Source organism: Symphodus melops, assembly GCF_947650265.1.
Source record: "Symphodus melops genome assembly, chromosome: 6".
Lineage (NCBI taxonomy): Eukaryota > Metazoa > Chordata > Actinopteri > Labriformes > Labridae > Symphodus > Symphodus melops.
This window is the reverse complement of record NC_136696.1, coordinates 10,508,380-10,530,431: the sequence shown is the minus strand read 5'-3', so window position 1 is coordinate 10,530,431 and position 22,052 is coordinate 10,508,380. Positions and strand designations below refer to the sequence as shown.

Below are 22,052 nucleotides of genomic sequence, written 5' to 3'. Positions count from 1 at the left end.
GCCAAACTTTCAGTCTACACAACGAGAGGCTTAGATGTGGAGCAGAGGTGGGTTTTAAACCTTGTGACAAACCGTTACATCACACCCACCTGTCAATTATGTCGGCAACATGCCTAACTAAAGGTAACGGGTATCATTCATAAAATCAAAATGGAGCAGTTTACATCAAATTCACCCCTCCATACCATGTGTGTCCAAGATGACAATAACTATTCAGACCTGTCATTGTTTGTACCAGGCTGTAAACATGTTTTTTGTACTGTAAGAACTGGCGTTTTTGGGCTGTGGTGTGTATGCGACTTTCTCCTGGAGCCTGCCTCGAGGGGACACTCCACGAACTGAAGGATTACTTGTGTGAAGTCACACATTGACTTCATTTTTCATGACAGTCGGTTGCCGCCTGTCCATAATTTAAGCTGAGGTCAAACAAATCTACAACTCAGGGAGAAGAATACCAAGACAAGATATTTTTTAAGCCCTGTGTCAACAACACTGTTGTTTTATCCAGTTGTTAAAAGCAATTTATCCATAAAAAATGTAAACTATCAAAATATGAAGACGAATGCTGATTGTTAGCTCACAGATTTTTTCATGCGGACCAGAGACCAGTAAATACCCAGTTTATGAATAATGATGGAGTTGGTGTCTTCTCGTCTCTGAAAAGCAGTTGTTCATATCATGCACAATAATACCTGTTTGAACGTATGAGGGGAGAGCTGAGGAACCTCTGAGGCTCCAAAAGAGCCTTTTACAGAGATCTTTGTTTGCTGTCATTTGACATTCTATAAACAATAAATTGATTGAATGACTGCCCAGACTTGTATGGTGACTCTACAGTAGATGATGAAAACTGCCTCCCGTGAGAACAACCTTCTAGCTTAGTGAGGTCATTTAATTTGACTGCTATCATGTAGCTGAATAAAGTTACTTGTTACGTTAAACTCTCAGGTTTAAAAAAGGTTGACCTTCTGTGATAGTGTACATAAATGCTGATACTTCATTGGGTTGGGAGTAAGCAGAACAAAGGTTATTAATGCATTGTTACAAAAGATAGGGCCCAAGAAAAACAGACAGAAAATGAAGGACAAAGACAAGCTTGTGGTTGGTTTTCACTCTTAATTAATGAGAGGCAGGCTTTCTTTGAATGGCGGGGACTAACAAGTTTCAAGCAGTACAAAAAGACAACCATCACCGCCTCCTCAATCCAAACACTAGCAGTAACTGATGTGACATGATTTTTATTTGGCGGCCAGTTGTTGGGATATCTGTTTGGGGTTGATGCCTGGGCGACTCAAGAGGCAGTGAGGGGCACATGGATAAATAGCAGCAGAGGAAAAAACAACATGCCACTACGAATCAGTCAGAACAGCACCAAAAGCCACAACACCACCCATCATGTCAACCTCTTTTAACTCTTGTCCTCTTGCTCCTTCTCTTCATGAATGCCATTTTTCTGTCCCGTTGTTCCTTCTTTTTTGTTCCTTTCCACTTCATATACTTTGTTGCCTCAGCTTCAGAGTTTCATGGGTCGCCTACAGATCATTTCCTCTTTCTCGATGTTTAAACAACCTGCAGACACTCTTAGTCCAGCAGATGTGAATCAATGGTGCTTTTTAATGATAAAAGCATGAAACTTGGCACACTGCATGCCCTAAGTGAGATTTTTGGCTATAGGGCCATTGCACATTTGAATGGCTGCCATGGTTATCATACTTACGTTCCATACCACTTACGGTTGATGATTTCTGTGGCTAATCCCACATTTTCAAGGATAAGGAATGCAGTGATACTCTTTAGAGCATGCTAGCAACTACCTAACTAGCGTTTAGGAAACTAAATAACAGCTAAACCATCAACATATCTAAATTTGGTGAAGTTATGCATGTTTTCAAGCACAATATATTAATTTTGAGAGCAGTCCGCTACAATTGCAAAGGGCAGAGCTTAAGCACTACCTTTGCATCTGCAGCAGAGAAGTCTGCGACAGGCCTGGGTCACTTCTGACAGTGTCTTCCAGTGAACATCCCGTCCACCTGTGACCTTCCTCTTCCACCACTAATCACCAGAAGATGGAAGTACAGGAGCTGAAACCACCATTTGTCCCAGGCAGTGATTAGCATGGTAGGCAGCCCTCTTTGTGTGCTGAGTCAGTGCTGCTTGTGTTGGGGGGAGACCATCCAATTTCCAACTTTTTTGGTGAAAAGCTGCTTGCGTGACGGATTTCTGGCTGCTAGTGCAGTCATATAGCAATACCATGAATTGCCCCAGAGGCTCCATCTTGTGGTCTATGGAGTCTGCGCTGGCAGCCCAGCACTGGCAGGGTAGGGCTTGGTTGGGCAACAGCCATACCAAGAATTATGATAGCCCCACCATCAACCAACAACCAAGAAAAATTAACGATCAAAATAAGTCAACCTCCTCCACTGTAAACTACTTTTGAACCCTATACCGCTGACAGGCTCAAAGAGCACCTCCACATCTTAACAGGGCTGATTGAGGTAAGCGCAGTGATGCGTAGTAGCCTATGACTGCATCACAAATAACACTGATCTGAGTTCAATATAAAACCTGTCATATTGTATCAGCGTTGCTCTTCAACGTCCTGTCATTGACCAGAGATCTGTGGTTGTCAAGTGTCTCACTGTCGCACATTATGACATCACTCAAGTTTGCTAGCTGGCTGAGCACCAAAATAGTTCATAGTTCATTGTTCAGGAAATTGTGAGATATTTATTGTTGAATGTCCTTGGACAGAAGAGGTACCGGATGTACCGATGAAAACAAACAACTTTGTGTTTTATTTACTTTTAATTATTTTATTTGTAACTTTTTTTTGCCTTAAATAGTGGCAAACAATAAGTATTGAGACAAATTCAAAACTAACTTCGATACCAGTGCGGACAGACATCTGTAACCTAGCAACAGTAGGTGCTGGGGAAATGCTCTGAGAAACTGAGGTTTATGCATTTCTAACGTAAAGAAAACATTTTGCATCTGTGTTTACAGCTGTGTTTTGCTGTGTTGTTAGTGATTGTGTGTCCTGTTAGCTGATGGGGCACACCCTGCTGGAGATAGCGTGACTTGAGAGTTCTGACACTGTGCTTTCTTGACCTCAAAGTTGGCTGCTGATATGACACAAACCTCTGGAGTATGTAAGCCTGTATCAATAATTTCCCAGTAACAATCATGTCAGCAGCTGTTATGAAGCACATATAGACTCATCATCCTTCCATCCACTTTTTCCAGACAGTGAAAGGTCATATCTCAGTTTAGTTTGGACCACACACAAACAGACACAGACACAATCTCCTGCCTGCATAGCTGCCTTGCCCCTCTGGCTCAGTCAGCCTGTGGTGTCAACTCAGTATATTTCGTTGTTTTTTTTTTTCCGAAACTGTACGCCTTAGCACAGCTTTAGTGAGGTCCCATTGCACTCTCACGAAAGGCACAGCTTTTTACTGCCAAGATCACAACTTGTTTTTCATTCTTGTTAAACATTTTAATCCCTATCGTCTCGGCCACTCCAGTTTTAATCAGAAGCAGAGCAGCATTTTGACACCCACCTCTTTACTGTTGGAATACTCTTCCTCCCTCAACGCTATCATCCCTGCATGCTCATAAGGCACAGAAAAGAGCCAAAACATCAGCTGATGACTTCATATGTTTTCCTTAACAGCACTGTATTAACTGTAACTTAGCAAAATAAACACGCTTACTCTGAGCTTTTTCGGTGCAATTACCCATATTTACCTGGGTTAATGAAATCCCTTCAGCAGCACACAACCACTTTTATTCTGCTATTGTCATGATTTGGTTCAGTTAGTACCCTCCCACTTGTGTGTGTTGTCTATCTTCCTCTGTCTGTCTGCTCCTCCTGTGTCTCCTCCCCTGTGTGTCTTCTGTGTGATCAGCGGCAGGTGTGGCAGCCAGGTGTCCCTCATCATCTCAGCAACCTCCAGTGCACATATACCCAGACTCAACCTTCACTCCTCGCCGGATTATTATCTACCTCCCAGTGGTATTGTACCTCAGATCTCGGCTCTTGTATATTCCTAATTGAAAGTGTTTTTTGCTCACGGTTGTTGTTCTTACCTTCCTCGTGTTTCTTTGTTTTCCCCTGGTCATCAGCAATCAATGACGCTCACCTGCTGCCTGCCTGCTGCTCTTCAGCTCCACACTCACCTCACGCATTGGGACTTCAGGATTGTCACCGAGACCTTTACTCACCTCACCGCTCACTGGAGAGCGAGGACATGGCACTTTCACTTCACTTGTGTTCACTTATTTAGTCTGTTCATTAAAAGAACTTGTTTCACAGTTTGTCCTGTCTCTGAGTCGTGCGTCTGGGTCCAAACATTATACAGATCGTAACAGATATCCTATAATATGGGATCCAGCCAAAATAAATTGCACATTCCTGTTTCTCTGGCCCAAGGTTTGAGCCTTAGCATGTTTTATTTGTTCCTAGATTGATAGACTAAACTCTACTCTGCATCACTCTCATCTAAAAAAGGTGTGTATATGTGATTGGCTCTCAACTGAACTTTACCACTAAATATTACACAAATGATTGTTTTTAAATGATTTGAAGATATGAGAAAAATATGGTCACATTTTTAAGAACGTGGTGAGGCTATTTTAAGTGGATGTAACTAGTCTGCACACGAACACATGCGATGCTGAGGCTCATCTGCAGAACATTAGCTCTGCAGGCTTTCTGTTCAGAAACAAGTCTATACAAAGTCATGTGTAACTCGACTCTATGATAGGCCAAAAGATAATCAAAATAATTAGTACCAGACAATTGCAATGACCTTTCACTTAAATACAAACATGCAATGATAGATCTCTAGAAATACGTTTTACTTTATACAAGGCTAAAAACACAACAGTTAGCCTCGTGGTTCCGTTTCGGGTTTCTTCATTTCTACCTGTAGGTCCATTTGTTTGCAGCCTAACAGGAGCTTTAACTGGAACAAAAACAAATCACTGTCCCCATAGCAACCCTCTTCAGACCTTACTGAAATGTGTAAGAGGCATCACCTGTGAACCCTTTAATCGAACAATAGCTGGAAATTGATAACAGTATATCTTAATGTTTTGTGCTGCTTAAAAATTTACTGCAACACTACAGTTGTAGCAATTCAAGCTCTTGGCACCATGAATATCTGTATCAAGTGTCATGGTAATACAACATTTTACTGCTGACGCTTTTAACAAAAATATGATTCAACTTACGTACACTTTTTTCTGTTTTGCCTGCCATGTCCTACATCAAAGCAGCTTTCTGTCATTTAATCTGATCAGTCTCTAACCTTTGTGACTGATCCTCTGTCTATTGAGTCTCCTGGGGAAGGCTGTGGCCCCTCGTTCCTTCTTAAACAAAAGAAAGTTTTCTTTTCCTATTAGACTGAGATGAGTCATCATTAGAGGCAAATGCTTGTTTGTGAGGGTGTGTTTGACCTTTCAGTCTTTCTTAGAGGGAGCTGGGGGGGACAGAGCACAGACAGTGCATGGGGCCCAATGGGCTCTCCTTTGAGGTTCCATTATATTTTGGACTAATTGAGTCAGCCAACAAGTTCAAAGAATACATTTGACTGACTACCCCCACCTACTATACTAATCTTTCATATCCAATCCCAATCACCCATGTCCCTCGAGATTAATACAGCATGCATTGACATGGTATACAAGACAACAATGGCCTCTCTGATAATGCGGCTGACTGTGACCTCCAAACTTCTGTTCAGTTTATCTAAGGGACGTGGTGCCCCAAATAACAGGTTGCACATATAGGGGCCTCTTAGGGCTCTGTGGCATGCTGGTGCGGGTAAACAGGACAAATAGTCACGCAACGGGGACGTAAATGTGTCAAAGCACCCAAACATTCTGCTTTTTCTGATTTTGATTCATTCCCTTTTTTCTACGCAATCCCCATCGTGACAACAAACCTTGTTTTTTACTCAAAGGCACAATTTCAGGCTAATTCAGTTCAATTCAATTCAGTTAAATGTATTGACATATATACATATATTGCCAAAGCACATAACAAATTATACAATAATAATTATAATAACAAAAAGTAATAATAATTTACTAATTATTTAAATAGTGTGTTAGAATTGTGTTTGTGTGTTTTCAGGTTCCACTCAGGTCCTGACAGGTTGTGATGAATTTTGTTGCTATAACTTCACAGTGTTGTTTCTCTTCCAGCAGATATCACAGTTTTTGTGTGTGTGTGTGTGTTTTAACTCAGGGTTTATGTGTGTTATCTTGTGGAAGTATTGTATTTAGGACATGAAGTGAGGAAGTGGAGCTCTGTATCTACCTTTTCAGTGTCACAGTGGGAACAGAGCCTGTCCTCTTCTCTGAACCAGCTTTTGTTGTAGTGACACGCCTCGACAGCCAGTCCGTGCTCGCTTAGTCTGTACATTGTCAGGACTTGTGTTTTTTTTCACAGTGCTTAAGTAATCTTTCATTGTGTCATAGTTGTTTCCGACCAAATATAATTTTTGTTTCCTTTGTTTTTGAGAGATTTCCATCCAACATGTCGTGTATTTTTCTTTTTTAATGAGTTGATTTAATTTATTTGGTGGGGTGTAAGGGTTCTGACCCTGGTTTGGTCCTATTCGGGTGTTGCTGTGGTCCTCAGGCTGACAAGGTCATGTGATCTGGGCAGGGTTTTTTTTGTGTATTTTGAGGAGGAGGGGAAATTGGCCGAGTTCTGCTCTACATGCCTTGTTTGGGTCTTCCTTTAACCATGCAAGAGGTTCTTTCAGAACTCGGTGTAAAATGTTTTGATAATAGTCTCATTTGTCCCCATATGTCTTTGCCATACTGAATAATTGTTTCTAACACAAATTGAAACATTTTGAGCCAGATTTTGGGATCTCCAATTTGATAGTTCTAAAAAGACCTTCTTGCTTTATCTCTCAGATCTTTCACAGTGAAGCTTCCTGATCTGGAGCTGATCTTTAGGCCAAGATATGGCTAATTTTTTTGTGTTGTAATTAAGAGGTGGCCAAATAAAATTGATAAATGTTTTCCTGGCTCCTGGTCTGCTTCTAAAAAATCATAAACCTAGTTTTCTCTAGGTTGACCATCAGGGCCCAGGTATGACTGACCTGATGAAGGGGGTTCAGGTGCTGCTGTAGAACAAAAAAAACCCAAGTCATCAACATAGATGAGACCATTTCTTTCTTGTAGTAATAATAATAATAATAATAATTATTATTATTAACAGCTGACCAAAGTGCTGTACTTAAGAGAGCAGAATATACAGAATAAAAAGCCTACACACATAGAATACTAACAATATAATTTAGACAGTAAAATTATAGGACAATTGATAGAAGTACATCAAAAAGAACTACAAGCAACCTGGCAAGGACTCAAAAGCCGACGTGTAAAGGTGTGTTTTGAGGTGTGACTTCACAGAGGGGGCGGACTTGACTGAGGGAGGAAGGCTGCACCACAAGCAAGGGGCCTTGACTGCAAAGACTCAGTCACCTTGATAGTTGTAGCGAGATTGAGGTACAGCCAGGAGGCCCATGTTTGAGGATCTGAGGAGCCAGGCTGTTGTGTCATAATAATATTAATTGCTTTACAAAATATTACCACAACAGTAAATACAACAATTAACACACCATGATGAACACACAGGAGCCATAATGTAGGACATATCTGGTTTATTGGACTTTTAAAAACAAATTGATACATATTTAAACTTTCATTTGACATAATTAAACTGCATTAAGGGATAAAAGGACAAAGCCATGCTGGAACCTTTGTATACACAGGTCAGTCTTTTTCTAATCGGGTGTTTCATCATAGCATGCCAGTCACTGTTTCTATTCTGGGCCAATATCTGCATCTGCAAGGGGTCAGTATGCTAAAAGTGAAATGCCTGAAGTTTGGTCTGACACCTGCCAATATTTTTTTCACAATCCAAACTGACAAACTTACAATCACGCTGTCTCTTGCAGCACTCAACAAGGTTTGCTGATGAGAGAAAGTACCTGGAATTTCAACTCGTCAACCCATTTTATGAATTTGTTCACTTCAAGCATATACCCAGTCAATGTGTTTCAACTACATGCTTATCACATTAAAACCCTCTGAATACAGATTTCCACTAAAGCAAACCACAAGCAGACAGTCTGTGACTTGGTAGACACACTGGAAATGGAACTCATCTGGAAAAGGTGGATGGATTTCTCACAACTAAAATGCTAAAATGGGAAGTTCTATGTAGGTATGCTATTACTTTGAACAGGGTTTAATATTAAAATGTCTCTTCCACAAATGGTCATGTCTGTCAGGCTCTTAACATCCCAAAAGTGCCACAAGTCAGTATTACCAAGATATTTTTATCTGTTATTTCATAACATCTAAGCACGTAGAAAAGAAGAAAAGAAATTTTCAACAAAACTCACCTACCACACTATCGCAAAGTCCTGAAATGAGACGAGGAGTGAGTAGTAGAGATGTACTCCCTACCTGTTGCTCTTTTTTATTTCAGAATTTGAAAATATACCCAATGGACTGGTCCAGTTGAAAAAGTAACATTTACATTTAATACTTAATTGACATTAGTCCAACTTTGTTAAATATTTTCAGTCAGTTTTAATCAAACTCTCAAACCTGTTATCTGAACGCATGTTTACTGGCTTACTGACTACGTTTTTTTAGCAGTTACGCCACACATTTTCAAACTATTTTTCAAACTAATTTTCAAATAGCATGAAACTTAACAACGGACAAACTTGTGTCACCTCTTGTGATTGCTAATACAGAACGAACCGGCGTCCACCCATTAATATCATAGTTCATTTGGGGGCCTTCGGTAGTTTGTTTTTTTGACCTGCTGTTGAAAGTCAGTGGAGAACTCCAGTGAGATCTACAATCTCTCCTTTCAGATTTACCTTCAGAGCTCTTAATTTTCATTGAATAAAAAATTACCAGATTTTTACAGACATATTACAACGGCTTGTGCAGAGGATGTAGTTACTTACTCAATACAAGAAAGGCATCAGATTATATACAGTGTTATTTGAAACAGCAATTGAAATGGTGTGCATTGATAGAGTAGTTCTTGGAGAAGAAAACAAACAAAAGAAGACGTAAATCTTTTTTTTTTCAGAGTTTGGTGAGTGTAGGAGCAGAAGACGTGTAGATGTTGTATAAGATGCTGAAAGAAGAATTCCCTAAAGGTTCCTCTCCAGGAGGACAGTTTTTAATTCAGCGGGGCAGTTGATGGTGAAGACAGTGTGGGATGTGTTTGGTCTTTCCACAAGGGTGGCGACAGCTTCGCCCAGGTCCAGATGGTTCAAGTAACCAGGTGCGATGCGCTCTGGAGTGCCTACACCCGTATTGATTTTCACCTGCCGGAACCAATCAAGACAGGGAATGACACATGAGGTAGGACACATGTACAGAAGGTTAAAGAGAGGCAGCTTGTGCACCTTTCTGTTTGACTCTGCACAGCAACCCTTTGAGAGTGAAGTGCTATACCTGTACAAAACACCAAACAAATAGGTAGATTTTACCTGATAGCATTACATCAGAAGCTTTCATTTATTTGTTCCGAGATCAGCACAAGATTACAAAAGAAATCCTTTCGTTTGTGGCAACGTCAAAGAAGGAGAACCTTCTCACAAGCCTTAAGTCGGCAAACTAGAGACGATAAAACGAAAGAGGCAGCTAAGCTCACCAACTGTATTTAAGTATGCAGAATTTTATTCAGAAAAGTTAACTGCCTCCATTTACAACTGTAAACAGTAATCAGGTTTCTGTCTTTTTCCATGATAGGAATAATGAAATTAAAGTCTTCTTCATTACGTGATGTCTACAGCAGAGGAGACTACTCTGCTTGTTGCAGCGCTAAAAGCCATCATTACCAAAGCTCTGTTCAGGCCTACAGCCTTCCAGATGTTACAGAATCTCAAACAATTATTTATTTATTCCACACCCAAACATAGCTGCCGAAAGTTTTGTTCTGCTGCCGGGTGCGACTAAAGAATACAGTAACTAAATGAGTAACTTGTCACTGATGCTCTCATCTTCTTTTGAGGGCCACAAAGAGATGTTATTTTAAACCAAAGTATAAACAATAAAACACATGGGGGGATAGTTTTACTGTACCGTAAATTCCGGACTATAAGCCGCTACTTTTTTGTCACGTTTTGAACACTGCGGCTTTTACAACGATGCGGCTTATTTATGGATTTTTCTTGCGGGACAATGAGCTTGTGCCGCAAAAACATTTGACTTCGTCACATCGGATCTTAATATCAGTCATTTTGCGCTTCATGCACGCACCCTCATCATCGAAAACACACGGAGAAATACATATGATGCAGCTTTCAAGTTAAAGGCGATCGACCCGGCTGTCAAAGAAGCTAACAGAGCTGCTGCACGTTAAGATGACACTGACAGCGACAACGAAAAAGAGACTGAGGAAGTGAGTAATGAAGTCATTCTGAGGCAGTGAATGGATGGACTTTTTCTTGTGAAATGCATTACGGTAATCTTTTTCATCAGCCGTGTTACAGACACTGTTCGATAAAGGATTTCCAGTAGGCTTCGTATTTGCGGATGTTACCAGTAGTACGTATTTAATTAAAAGTTAAAACAATGTCTTTGTGTCACGTCTTTCTGTGTAAATCGCTTTGTTACAACGTGGACACCTGCGGCTTATAATCAAGTGCGGCTTATATATGTACCAATACATTTATTTACTTATTTTTAGCCAGTGCGGCTTATGTCCAGGTGCGCTCAATAGTCCGGAATTTACGGTACGTCCTTACTGCTATACTTCAAGAAAATGTATCCAATGCTACTGAGAAGTCTTACTTGGAAAGACAAAAACTAAACTTGGATGGGTGGAGATGTTGATGTCAGCCAAACTGATTTTGAAATAAAGCAGTGGTGAACAGTTTTAATTGTATCTACACCTCCTTGAACCTTTGAAAGTGAGCTGATTGACTACAGTACAGAGCCTCTGCTTAAAAATGTATTTCTGTACACTAGCCCATAAGCCTTTTTATTTTATAGTACATTAGTTGTTTGTAAGGTTATACAGTATTATATCTTAAAGTATTGGCTCACTAACCTGCAGTATTAGAGTTTAGAGTAAGAGCTATCTGACCACTCAACTACTCACATGTGCTCTGACTCCCTGTCGCAGTCTTATCATTAAACGCCCATCACAGATAGAAGTGTGGTGTTATTGTTACAGTAGTAACAGTAACACATGTATAAAGTTAGACTCATTAAACCTGCACTGTCCTTTTACTGAAGCGTTAAAGTCCCACCTGGTTGAGCTTGCAGGACACATCAGGGTATTCCTCTCGTAGTACCTGACAGAAGGCCAGGGTGCTGGCAGCTCCGACTGTCAGGAAGCCTGTACCTGGCATCAGCAGCTTCTCACCTGCTCCTCCTGTGGCACAGAGCAGCACAGGACAACAAACTCAATAAGCTGTTGTTCAGTCTTTTTCACTGCTTTTCCACATCAGGGCTAATTTGCAAATATAGAGAATGTGTAATCAAACAGGAATACTCTCATGTCGTTCAGCATTCATATACATGCACTGAAATACAAACCCAGGCTTTCAGTATTTGACCAACAGTCAAAGTTACGCCAAGTCCAAGAAATAAAGAAACAAGTCAAAGTGATGAATTTAATCTGCGCATTTACGTCATCCGTATTTTAAATTACAATCACAGCTGAGGTCTCCTAGATATTTTGAGGAAAAAGGTTAGAATAAATCTTAGGGCTTCTTTTGGTTGCTTCAAAAAAACAAGGAGACAAGGTGACTCAAAGAAGAAAGAGGAAGAAGACGATGTCCACCAAGCTACAGACAGCGTGTACAATGTGTAATGCGCCGCCTCACAGGTTTTTGGCGTGTCCCTGTTTCGAGCAGCAGACAGCTACAATCAGTCAAGGAATAACTTACAAATGTTGCACATGTGTTTGACTTGTTCTGTTGGCCAGACACAAAACTTATTGCTGCTTTTGTTTGCTGGCTGAGTAATAAAATAACACAAAAAATACTGGCGTTGATTTGCTCATCCTATCTGGCCAAAAAGAAACATTGCCACTTTACATAGCCTTGATATTTGTCTTCTGTGTACAGTATAACACACCATACCATACAGCATTTAAGCTCAGTTTTGTCTTTTGTTTCTCATATGAAAACAATCACGTCCTACATCAGATAACTTTTGACAGGAGCTCTTCTGTCAGTAGAAAACAAGAAGCAGAGGCAGTCACCTGTTATGAAGGTGTAGGTGCAGTTGGAGTCGTCCCGCACCAACGGAAAGAAGGTCTTCCATGAGACAAACGTGCTGAAAAGTAATGTCTCAATCACCTAGAGAGTTGACAACAGATACAATATGAAATCATTACACATGAATCAGAATCTCACTTTGGATTCGACCCTAAAGACAGCTGAAGAGCTAGAACTTCTCCCATCAGCATGCAATATGATCAAATGCAAGAAAGGTCAATATTTACTTCATTGGATGTGCCAGCAATTCATCTGATTTGTATGATTGTGCTCACCCACTGTAGGTCTTTCAGAGACTGTGTGTGTGGGGGTCCTCCCTGCCACCAACTGAAGCCCAGTGAAGAGACGATGTCTGTCACCCTCCCCACCGCCTTCAGCAGGGCCTGCTTCGCCTGCTCTGCTCCCTCCTCTGATCCTGAGAGGGAGAGAAAAGAGAGGCTCAAAGACCATCCATGTCAGGCTGACAATGTCCTTTTTGTCCTTTGTATTAGAGAGTGATGGATGGATAAAGTGACAGACAGACAGACAGACAGACAGACAGACAGACAGACAGACAGACAGACAGACAGACAGACAGACAGACAGACAGACAGACAGACAGACAGACATCATTTTAAGCCTTTTCAGAAGACGATCCACATGTTTTGTGGAAACTTGCTCTCTGCATCTTTGCCACAAACAACACTGTCAGCCAGTACAGTATTTGGCCTGCTGGCCTTCAGCTACCATCCCAATCAGTTTGCATCCAGGCTGCTTAACATGTGATGTTTAAGCCAGCTCACTGCCAGCTTCATCTCCTCCAGCTCTGCATTTTATAAGTGCAACACTTTGAGCCTGCAGCATGAAACACACTTACGTTTAAACTAGTTCCTCAATTTGAGCTGAACAAGCAAACAAGACGATGAGCAACAAGATTGATTATTTATTTATCTACGTACAGTGTTTGTAACTTCTGCCACAGGGTACAGTAGGTGTCGGATTCAGAGAGTTATACATTTGACTAATAAAAGAAATCAAGAAGACGCTGTTTTTATCATAAATCTTCATATGTACAGGACAAGATCAGCAAAGAGATAACATAACTTCTGTATACAGTATTTTGAGTCATCTACCATCAGTATGATGAGCCACCCGTTGTGCTTAATGAGGCACCCTGACATAATCTGTCTCCACCCAGACCTTCTGTTTGTTCTGCCAATCATTTGAGCCACTGGGTGGCTGATAGCCGTCCATAATTAACCGATGCCTTGTGTCAGCGTTGAGTGGCAATAGTCCACTCCGTACTGTCACACTTAAACAGATTAATCTGAATCATATATTCACAAGTCTTCAGGTCATTTACATACACTCAATTGAATGCAAAAACAGTAACCGGGCTAAACACCATTCATGCTTCAACAACGATGGTCAAAAACTTTATGCTTCTCATGGCAGGCTGTGATTACCTCTTCCTCTATTTGTAACCTTTTTCCCAACACTAAAGTGAGTTTGCCACCTACTGTGACGACAAAGAATTAACACAGAGAACACACATACTGACAACACAAATGGCTCCAACATCCAGTCTCAAAAGAGCTCCACTGAGCAGTGCCAGAGCAGCCACCAGTCCCATCTGGTTCCCTTTCAGAGCCCAAGAGACAACAGTTCCTGGCTCTCGGTAGGTTGTCCCTGCCAACACGTAGCCTGAACTGTCTGACCTTCAGCTAACTGTTTCTGTTTTCCTGATCCTGGGCTGTAGCAGTCCCCAACTCCTACGTTTCAGCAGCTTTCTATCGCATGCGCTGACCGTTGACAGCTGTTAATTAAATGTCCTGATATTTTCTTTCCCCTTTAGAGCGGTTTTTCCTAAACTAAAACTTCAAAACTGCTTAGTCTACCGCCCTAGCCACCTTGTCAACATCCCCAGTCTCCTGCTGGACATGTGCAAACCAGCCACCAGACCTTAAGCCTGGAGTCTATCACTGTGTCTTTCTGCTTCTGTCCTGGCTGTTCATCTTACAGTCTTAGCTTTGCTCTTCAGCTCCAATGCAATGTTTGAGACTCCTGCCTGCTACTCTGCTCTGTGCTCATGATAAGACGGGTGGGGTTCATTCATTAGTGTAAAGGGGTTCTGTAACAGGGCAGACAACTAACTTGAAAACTATCCTGTCATGCCAAGTGACCTAGCATTGTTAGTCAGGATAATGAGATCATTGGAAAACCAATTGTCTGTTATAATAAGTAACTCTGTTTTGTAAAGTCAAAAATAAATCACCTTGATTTCTGTTAGACAGTGAACAGGGTGAAAGGGAGGATAATGTCAACTCACCCACATTCCCCACTATAGTAGTGAGGTTATCCTTTGTGTTGGGAGAGACAAATGAACGGAGTCTCTCCAGTCGGCTGCTGTCCCTGGAGATCACTGCAACTTTGAAACCTGTATACACACACACACACACACACACACACACACACACGCACACACACACATGCACGCCAGATGATAACATCTTTAAAGTATAGACAGTGAGAACATCAGTTTTACAGACACATTAAGACTAATCCCTCTCACATGAAAACAAACATTCAATAAAAGACCTACATTGGTTTAATCTGTTTATCAGGGTCATTGTAGGAATAAATGTGACACAACAACAGATGGTAACTTTCTGCTCAGTTCAAGGAAAGCTATGGTCATGCAATGCTTTCTTGCACGGGTTCATGCAGAGTGCAGACGCAGCACAGCACAAAGGATGAAAATAGTCCCAAAACTGTTTTGACTCTTTGCTCAAACCACAAAATGTTATTTAAAAAAATATAGGATAGTAAGTACAGAGACTTATACCATAAAACATGTATTTCAAACTGTATATTACATTTTTCCATACATGCACATGTATACGCACACATTGATCAACTGTTATATGAAAATTGGTGTAGATTGTTTCATGTTGTTCATCTCTTGACCTCTTCCATCCTACCTTGTCACAATGCATATTGCTGTAAAGTCAGTGAATCCCTTAAAAAGATCAACATTGTGTATGCATTTAGGCCTTTGTAAGATATAACCTTGTAAATAGGCTGAAAAAAACTGACTATATAGTTTTAAATAAAAAAATATTTGATGTCTTTAAATTGAATTTAAATTTATACATGTATTATGTATTTATTTAACTGAAGAAGAAAGTATTGCTTTTGTCCGAGACTGTTTTTACTTTGCAGATTTTAATACACAAATGGTAGGCTAATGTAATAGTATTTTAGTGTGCCTGAAAACTTTTAATATGTTCACAGCAGTGTTGTTTAAAGACTGATCTCTGGCACAGAGAGTTTCATAAAATCACAGGAACATAATAGTATTTACACAGGTTTAGTGTTATGATTTGTGATAAAATCCTTAAACAACGTTTATGTTATAAAATTACATTTATTCTGTATCTGCTTACCAATGAGTAATTGAAAAGTAATTATTGCAAACAATCAATTAATCAAAGCAACATTATGACTTAACCAATATATTCGAGATTACGTAAGAAAGCGCAATGGTTAAGACTAGAAAATATTTGTTGATGCCAGTGTAGCCTTCTCCAAACGAGATAGTTAAATCAACTAGTTATAAATTTCGGCAGGAAGCTTTGGATGAACGACTCACGGATAATTTGCTTCAATGATCAACAATAGGTCTTTTGCACTCTGACAGAGAGCGCATCGCAGATACTGTGGACCAAGTACCTGATAATTAGACCTCTCCATGAAGCGCATTGGGATCAAAACAATGTATGATTGCAGATGCGCCATCAGTATAAGATTACGGCAGATCTTCAGCAGTGTCCTTTAAAAAAAATAAATCATTGACTATTCAACATAATCTAAATAGTCACACATTGTTAACTTTGTATTATATCTTGAAAGAAAACACTTGCCTTTAAGCATGTAAGATAAAGCATGTGCGTAAAACTGTTTCCCCTGGATCCAAAGCGCGCTCCTGGTTTGCTTACCTTTATCTAGAAGTCCTTTTACTACCCCAGAGCCCACATTCCCCGCTCCTCCAAGAGCTAAAACAACCCTGTCCGAGTTTGGCATGCTGGCTACAGCTACAGAGACCTGCTGGATGCTGGAGGATGCAAATCTGCCAATGCGTCAAGTTGAAGACCTATAGAGAAAACGGCCAGACCATGTTTTAAACCAAACTCAGAGGGCATAGTTCCGCCCCTGTGCCAGTGTCATTCAAGCCACGCCCGCAGATCTGAAACAGAGCGAGGCTATATTTCACTTGTTTGTGTTTCCATAAAATTACCCACCGATTAAAACTGAGGATCACGAGAGAGCACTCAGTGTGTGGATAGCTTGGCGTTAAAAATATGAAATGCTGCCATCTTGTGGATCAAGCATGATACTGGAATCAACTTCAAGAAGAAAGAGATACACCAGTGACGTCACTAGAGTAAAGGTAGACACCAACATTTGACTAATTGTGTAGATAAAGGAAAATACATTGACATTAATGTCAGGGGAAAACGGTGAACGACATTTTTTTTTACTTGTTACGCAGTTTCTGTAGATTGTTAGTGATGGGAAATCAGCATAAACATGTTAGTAACACTGATCTATAAATGTCTTTCGTACAGATCATTTTCAGAGGGGATTGAGTGATGAAAGTAAGCAATGATTGTCAAAGTGAGTATTTTTCATTGATGCAATTCATACAACCCTCTTTACTCTACTTAATTGTTATTAATTGTTCTTGTCTTTAATTTATTATCTCGTTTAGATCGTTGTAAGACTGTAAAGTAATCTTCACCTTGCAGGACTTTACTTCCCCCGGCACACCCTGATACACAAAACAAGCGAACCCGTGATGATGAGTATGGGGGAAATCCGTGCCACGTGACAATGTTTACGTTTACCTGGACATAAAGCACCTTAAAAGCCGCAAGTGTTGACCTAGGATGTTTGACTTGAACCATTGATAACAGCTGAAGTAACAGGCGCAGGTGAGTTGGTACCGTCTCCGCTGTTTCAACACAAGCTGAAATATTACTGCGACCTCAACTTCAGCTCTGACAGACAGCCGGGTAACCATAGAGATATATATATCTATGGGTTAACAATATAGATATATCTATCAATCTATGGGGGGCACCATAGAGATAAAACTGCTTGATTTATTATATTTTCTGAGCTAGTTTTACTTCCTGTTTCTGACACACACACACACACACACACACACACACACACACACACACACACACTCCTTCGTTGATTGGTGGATCGGATGCTAACCAAGCAGCTCCCAATGATTGACTGACAGTTTTCTAAGTTTGTCCTCTTGGTAAGACATGTCACTTTTAAAGTTTGTCGCTAAGTTGTCGTTTAAAAACAAACACGGGTCTGTTGTTATAATCGGTAATGTTGTAAATAAAGTCAGAGTAAATCAGGTGTAGAATCATAAACATGGTAGCATTAATGCTAAACTCAGCAGTATCTTCATTAGCTCTTTGTCTACCTGATGTCACAGATTACAGCTCAGTTTAACTAAACCGGTAGATAACTTTATGTCACTCATCTTCAACATTTCCTTGTTAACATAATATTTTTTCTTTTTCTTACAGTAGTGTTGTTTTCATCGGCCGAGAAGTCACAACTTTCACTTTCGCTTACACAAGTGTTTACACGTCAAACAAATAAGTTTAAGTTCCACTGAGAGCTTCAGGATATTTGAATACTTAAAGCTGCTAACTGTGTCCTCGTTTACTGAAAGCCATGTTACGTTTCTATGTAAAATAAATGAAGCTCTTGCTGTTTATTGTTAATTAAATGTTGACAGTCAAAAAGCCAACAAAACAGAGCAAAAAACACCAGAACATCCATGATGTTAATATGATGTTGACGGTACAGAAACACAAAATACAAAAACATTACTCATAAAGAATGATATTTAAAGTTAGTTATTCGGATGGTTATTAGAAGAGGTATGGACTCAACTTTACTGAAATGATCACATCATCATCAGTACAAGTAATAAAGCTTTAAGTAAAGTGTGTTCATGAGAGTAAAACACTGAATGTACCTGAAGGGAAGAAATAGTTTACTGTTGGAATACTTTAACCCCTGCATCTATTTAGCAATTAGCATGCATTATACATGGTTTAGGGCATGTTGTTGCTGCTGATAATACAGCTGAAAAGGATATTTAACACAAAGTGTCAAACTAAGTGTCATGCTGATTTTTATATACCATAAGAGGAATTTCCTTTCTGATGGGTATTACAGAGCAGGCTTTAATGGCCGACGTCATTGTTAAAGACAACCAAACAAGGAGATATTTGACCTCACATAACATACATGTTCTCTACCACTGTCTCGGTAGATTCCTTCGTCTTATTTTGTACCATACTCTTATTGTGATTAACTCTTAAGCTGTAGACTAGCAACTTCTATATGTTAAAGGGTAAAGTACCAGTGATTAAGAAGCCTGGTTGCTTGGAACAGAAAGAGACTAACTCTGCACTAACAAGTTATTTTTCTATAGCAATCAACTCTGCAATGTTTTCAGACAATCAGGACAATGATCTGAGACTGTCAGAGGAAAAAAACAAAACAATAACTCGTTGTTTGATCACACACTATGCCCTTAAACATTCTGGAAGTTGAACCAGGCAATAAACGTCAAAATGTAAATTTGAATCACCTGCAAAGAGTTTATTTTGTATCACAGGCGAACAGGCACCTTACCTCACCCTTTAATTTCAGTGTCCTGTTTGTCTTCCTGTCAGCTGAAGGAAAGACATGAGCGGTGCCAAAGACCTAGTGAGCGCCTATGCTCTCAGTTTGGAGCGTCAAATTGTGGCTCTGGGCTCCAGCCTGGTATGTAGGGATGAGGAGCTGTGGAAGCAGGTGGAAGGACTTATGAGGGACCGGGAGGCTCGAGAGACACACTGCCTGGGTCTGGATCCACTGAGCGTGATGGAGGAGTCGCTCACAGCAGCAGCAACGACCGCAGCCAGCACAGGATGGGTCAAAGGCAGGGGAGGGCTGCAGGGCCTTGAAAGAGCATTCGAGGTCCTGGAACAAGCGTCGCTGAACCTGTACCTCTGTCCCTGGAGGGAGGAGTACAAAGTGATCAAGGTTGGATAAAAAAAAGTTGTCATCTTTAAGAACTGAGTAAAATACAGAGGGCTTTTATTACAACCCTACAAGTGTGGAATGCTGTTTCGTGCTTTTCCCCCACAATACTGCAGTATACTACATACTATAGTATTGTGGAGGCAGTTAAATGTATATGTAGCATTTGACTCCAAGACAAATTTCCTGCAGGGACATTCAGATGAATCGGATCATGTCTTAACATGTCGTATTGATGAAACCTTAACTGTATTAACCTCTTCTTAAATGCCTCCTCTTTTGTGTCCAAGATGTACTCCGGTGTGTTCACCCATCATATCAAACCGATGCTGTCGACACCACAGATCGAGAAGCTGTTCGGCCTGCTGGGATACAAACCCAGCTCTCGGCTGGAACAGCTTCGACTCCAGTCTCACAGAGTCAGTCCTGCCTCTCAGGACGACCTCCTCTGCCTGTCGTGTGCCTTCTTCTTGGCCCGCTGTGAGTGTCGCCTCCTTCTGCTGGCTCTGGGAGATTACGCTGGTGAGGTCCAGTGGGAGCTGGGTGTGGTGAGAGAGAGGCAGGCCGGACGGAGTATGAAGGTACGTCTGACACGTCAATCAGTAAATCAAGGTCAGGTTCTGGGATCAGTGCAGACCTGTAAAGACCGAACAGAAAACGTACAAACAGAAACGGTTTTGGGAGGATTAATTCTCCACGTGTCCCAACAGGTCGCCCTGGACAACACCAAGAAGATGCTTGAAGCTGAACAGCAGCTGACGGAGCATGCTAATTTAGATGTGGAGGTTGATCTGTACACAGACGTACAGGAAAATGGACGGCAGAGAAGGGCGGTGGTTGATGATGATGATGATGATGATGATGATGATGATGAGAGTCTCCAATCTTTCGCCTGGGAGAGCCAAAAAAGGGCATCTCCCCCTGCCATCAAAACACAAAGCAACGGAATTACGTCCTTGGCCTCCCCGTCCACCTCCATGTCCACCAGAGAGCCGGTCTGCGTCTCCACACTCAACTGCCAGCTGACCAAGACGCCACCAGAGTCGCACATCAACAGAAGCTCCTCAACCGGCGCCAGGCAGCGCAGACGTCCTGCTGAAGACTGGCAGTCACACAGCCTGCAGGTAGAAGTCTGCGCAAGTGAAACCGAAGTGGACCATCTGTGCAGCTGTCGCCAATCTTCTCACGTGCGTCTTAAACTTTGCAGTGACTGCAACAGCCTCCACGACGTCAGCTCCGACACTCTGAAGCGTTGCAGCACTGAGCGTCACCGCACGAGTTTTCCTGACAATCCGACGGAAATGGGGAATTCGGGAGAGCTGTCCCCTCATGCTGGAAGCTTCAGAGTTAGTGTGTCGCCGAGTCTCACCAGCAGCAGCGCAGCAATGTCCTCCTTAGATCTGAGGGACGAGTCCAAATGGATGACCGCACCAATCAGCTATCATGACTGCTGTGACCTCGCCCAGCTGGACCCCCAGGTCCTGTGTCTCAGCTGCAGTGTGTTTCACGCTGGGTCCTGCAAGGGGATTCAGTACTGTCAAAGTGAAGTACATAAGATCCAGTCTCTGGGAGTGTGCTCCTGTGGAAAGAAAGCTTCCAGAGATCCTCTGGTTCTGTGCAGATATTGTGGGAACGAGTATTGTAGGGATTGCTGGTACAGAAATCCTTTAAGATGCAAATGTGGCGAAAGGTTCGACCAGTCGTCTTCTGTGTGATTTCACTGGATAGTTGTGCACTAATAGAAAGATCACAGTGCCTTAAATGAACAAGAAATTCAAGTGTTGCCTTTCCACAGTACTGACATGCAGTATTCAGTGTACTGCTTTTTTTTTCTTACTCGGATCGTCTCTCTGACACTTGCATTACTCTCCTATACTTTTTGTGGAAGTGGCCATATTTACCATTGTCCAGCTGTTTGAAATGCTTTGTACTGTTGAGACATGAAGACGTGAGAACAGCTTGTGCTCTTTAGTCACTTTAATGTAATCTTAATGTAAAGCACACGGAAGTCTGTTTTCAACTGTTAATGCTGCCTGTACTGTCCAGACTGGATTAAAAAGGGTCAATGTGTCACTTTTCTGCGTCAATGTGTTTTTTAATACATGTTAGAGATTTGTAACAGAGGCTTTAAATCTGACCTTGGAAGTCAGTAATCATTAACACTTTTTCAGATGTGCATTCATTGAGAAGGAGAGAATAAGAAATACTCCAAAACTGGCAGAATAAGCATTCCTTTTTCTTTTGTTGTAAATTACACATTAAGTAATGAATGGACATGTAAGTCTATCTGAGAGACTGGCCTTCTCAAGTGGATCTTTATTCACTGAAGCTGTGATAGTGACCAGAGCACTGATCCTACTTCATCATCTGTCTACACACTCTTGTAATCTAATCAGTATATTTTAAAAACACTATTGTTAGGGACATAGCTGAATTGCCCAAAGCACTAAGAAGAATCTGTAATATTAAATAACTAATTAGACGTGTGTAGTAATTGAGGAAGACGCTGCACGTAAACAATGCTTCCGCTGTACGTCGGCTCCACACCGGGGCAAAGGCAGAGAGTCACAGGTGACGGGGAACAAGAAACATGACTGAGAGGAAGCCGCACAAGGTGTGTGTGTGTGTGTGTGTGTGTATAATCCTATTTATGCAAAT

The 22,052-nt window shown here is 41.2% G+C and overlaps 2 protein-coding genes across 3 annotated transcripts; one reads left to right on the top strand and one right to left on the bottom strand.

Moving 5' to 3' along the window:
* Positions 1-7,673: 7,673 nt before the first annotated feature.
* LOC306825286 (peroxisomal trans-2-enoyl-CoA reductase) lies at positions 7,674-18,107 on the bottom strand. Its single transcript, XM_079345939.1, has 7 exons — positions 17,880-18,107; positions 16,268-16,515; positions 14,599-14,706; positions 12,566-12,705; positions 12,275-12,371; positions 11,316-11,440; positions 7,674-9,383 (listed from the first exon to the last, which is right to left on the bottom strand). The coding sequence occupies exons 2-7, from the start codon at positions 16,350-16,352 to the stop codon at positions 9,207-9,209; spliced, it is 732 nt and encodes a 243-aa protein (XP_079202065.1). The 5' UTR covers positions 16,353-16,515; positions 17,880-18,107; the 3' UTR covers positions 7,674-9,206.
* Positions 17,098-21,467, top strand: spata2l (spermatogenesis associated 2-like). 2 transcript variants are annotated; one of them, XM_079345937.1, is made up of 4 exons: positions 17,098-17,263; positions 19,046-19,397; positions 19,685-19,975; positions 20,105-21,467. In XM_079345937.1, the coding sequence occupies exons 2-4, from the start codon at positions 19,059-19,061 to the stop codon at positions 21,107-21,109; spliced, it is 1,635 nt and encodes a 544-aa protein (XP_079202063.1). In that variant the 5' UTR covers positions 17,098-17,263; positions 19,046-19,058; the 3' UTR covers positions 21,110-21,467. The 2 variants fall into 2 exon arrangements, with proteins under 2 accessions (XP_079202063.1, XP_079202064.1); XM_079345938.1 differs by lacking the exon at positions 17,098-17,263 and adding an exon at positions 17,360-17,601.
* The last annotated feature ends 585 nt before the right edge of the window (positions 21,468-22,052 follow it).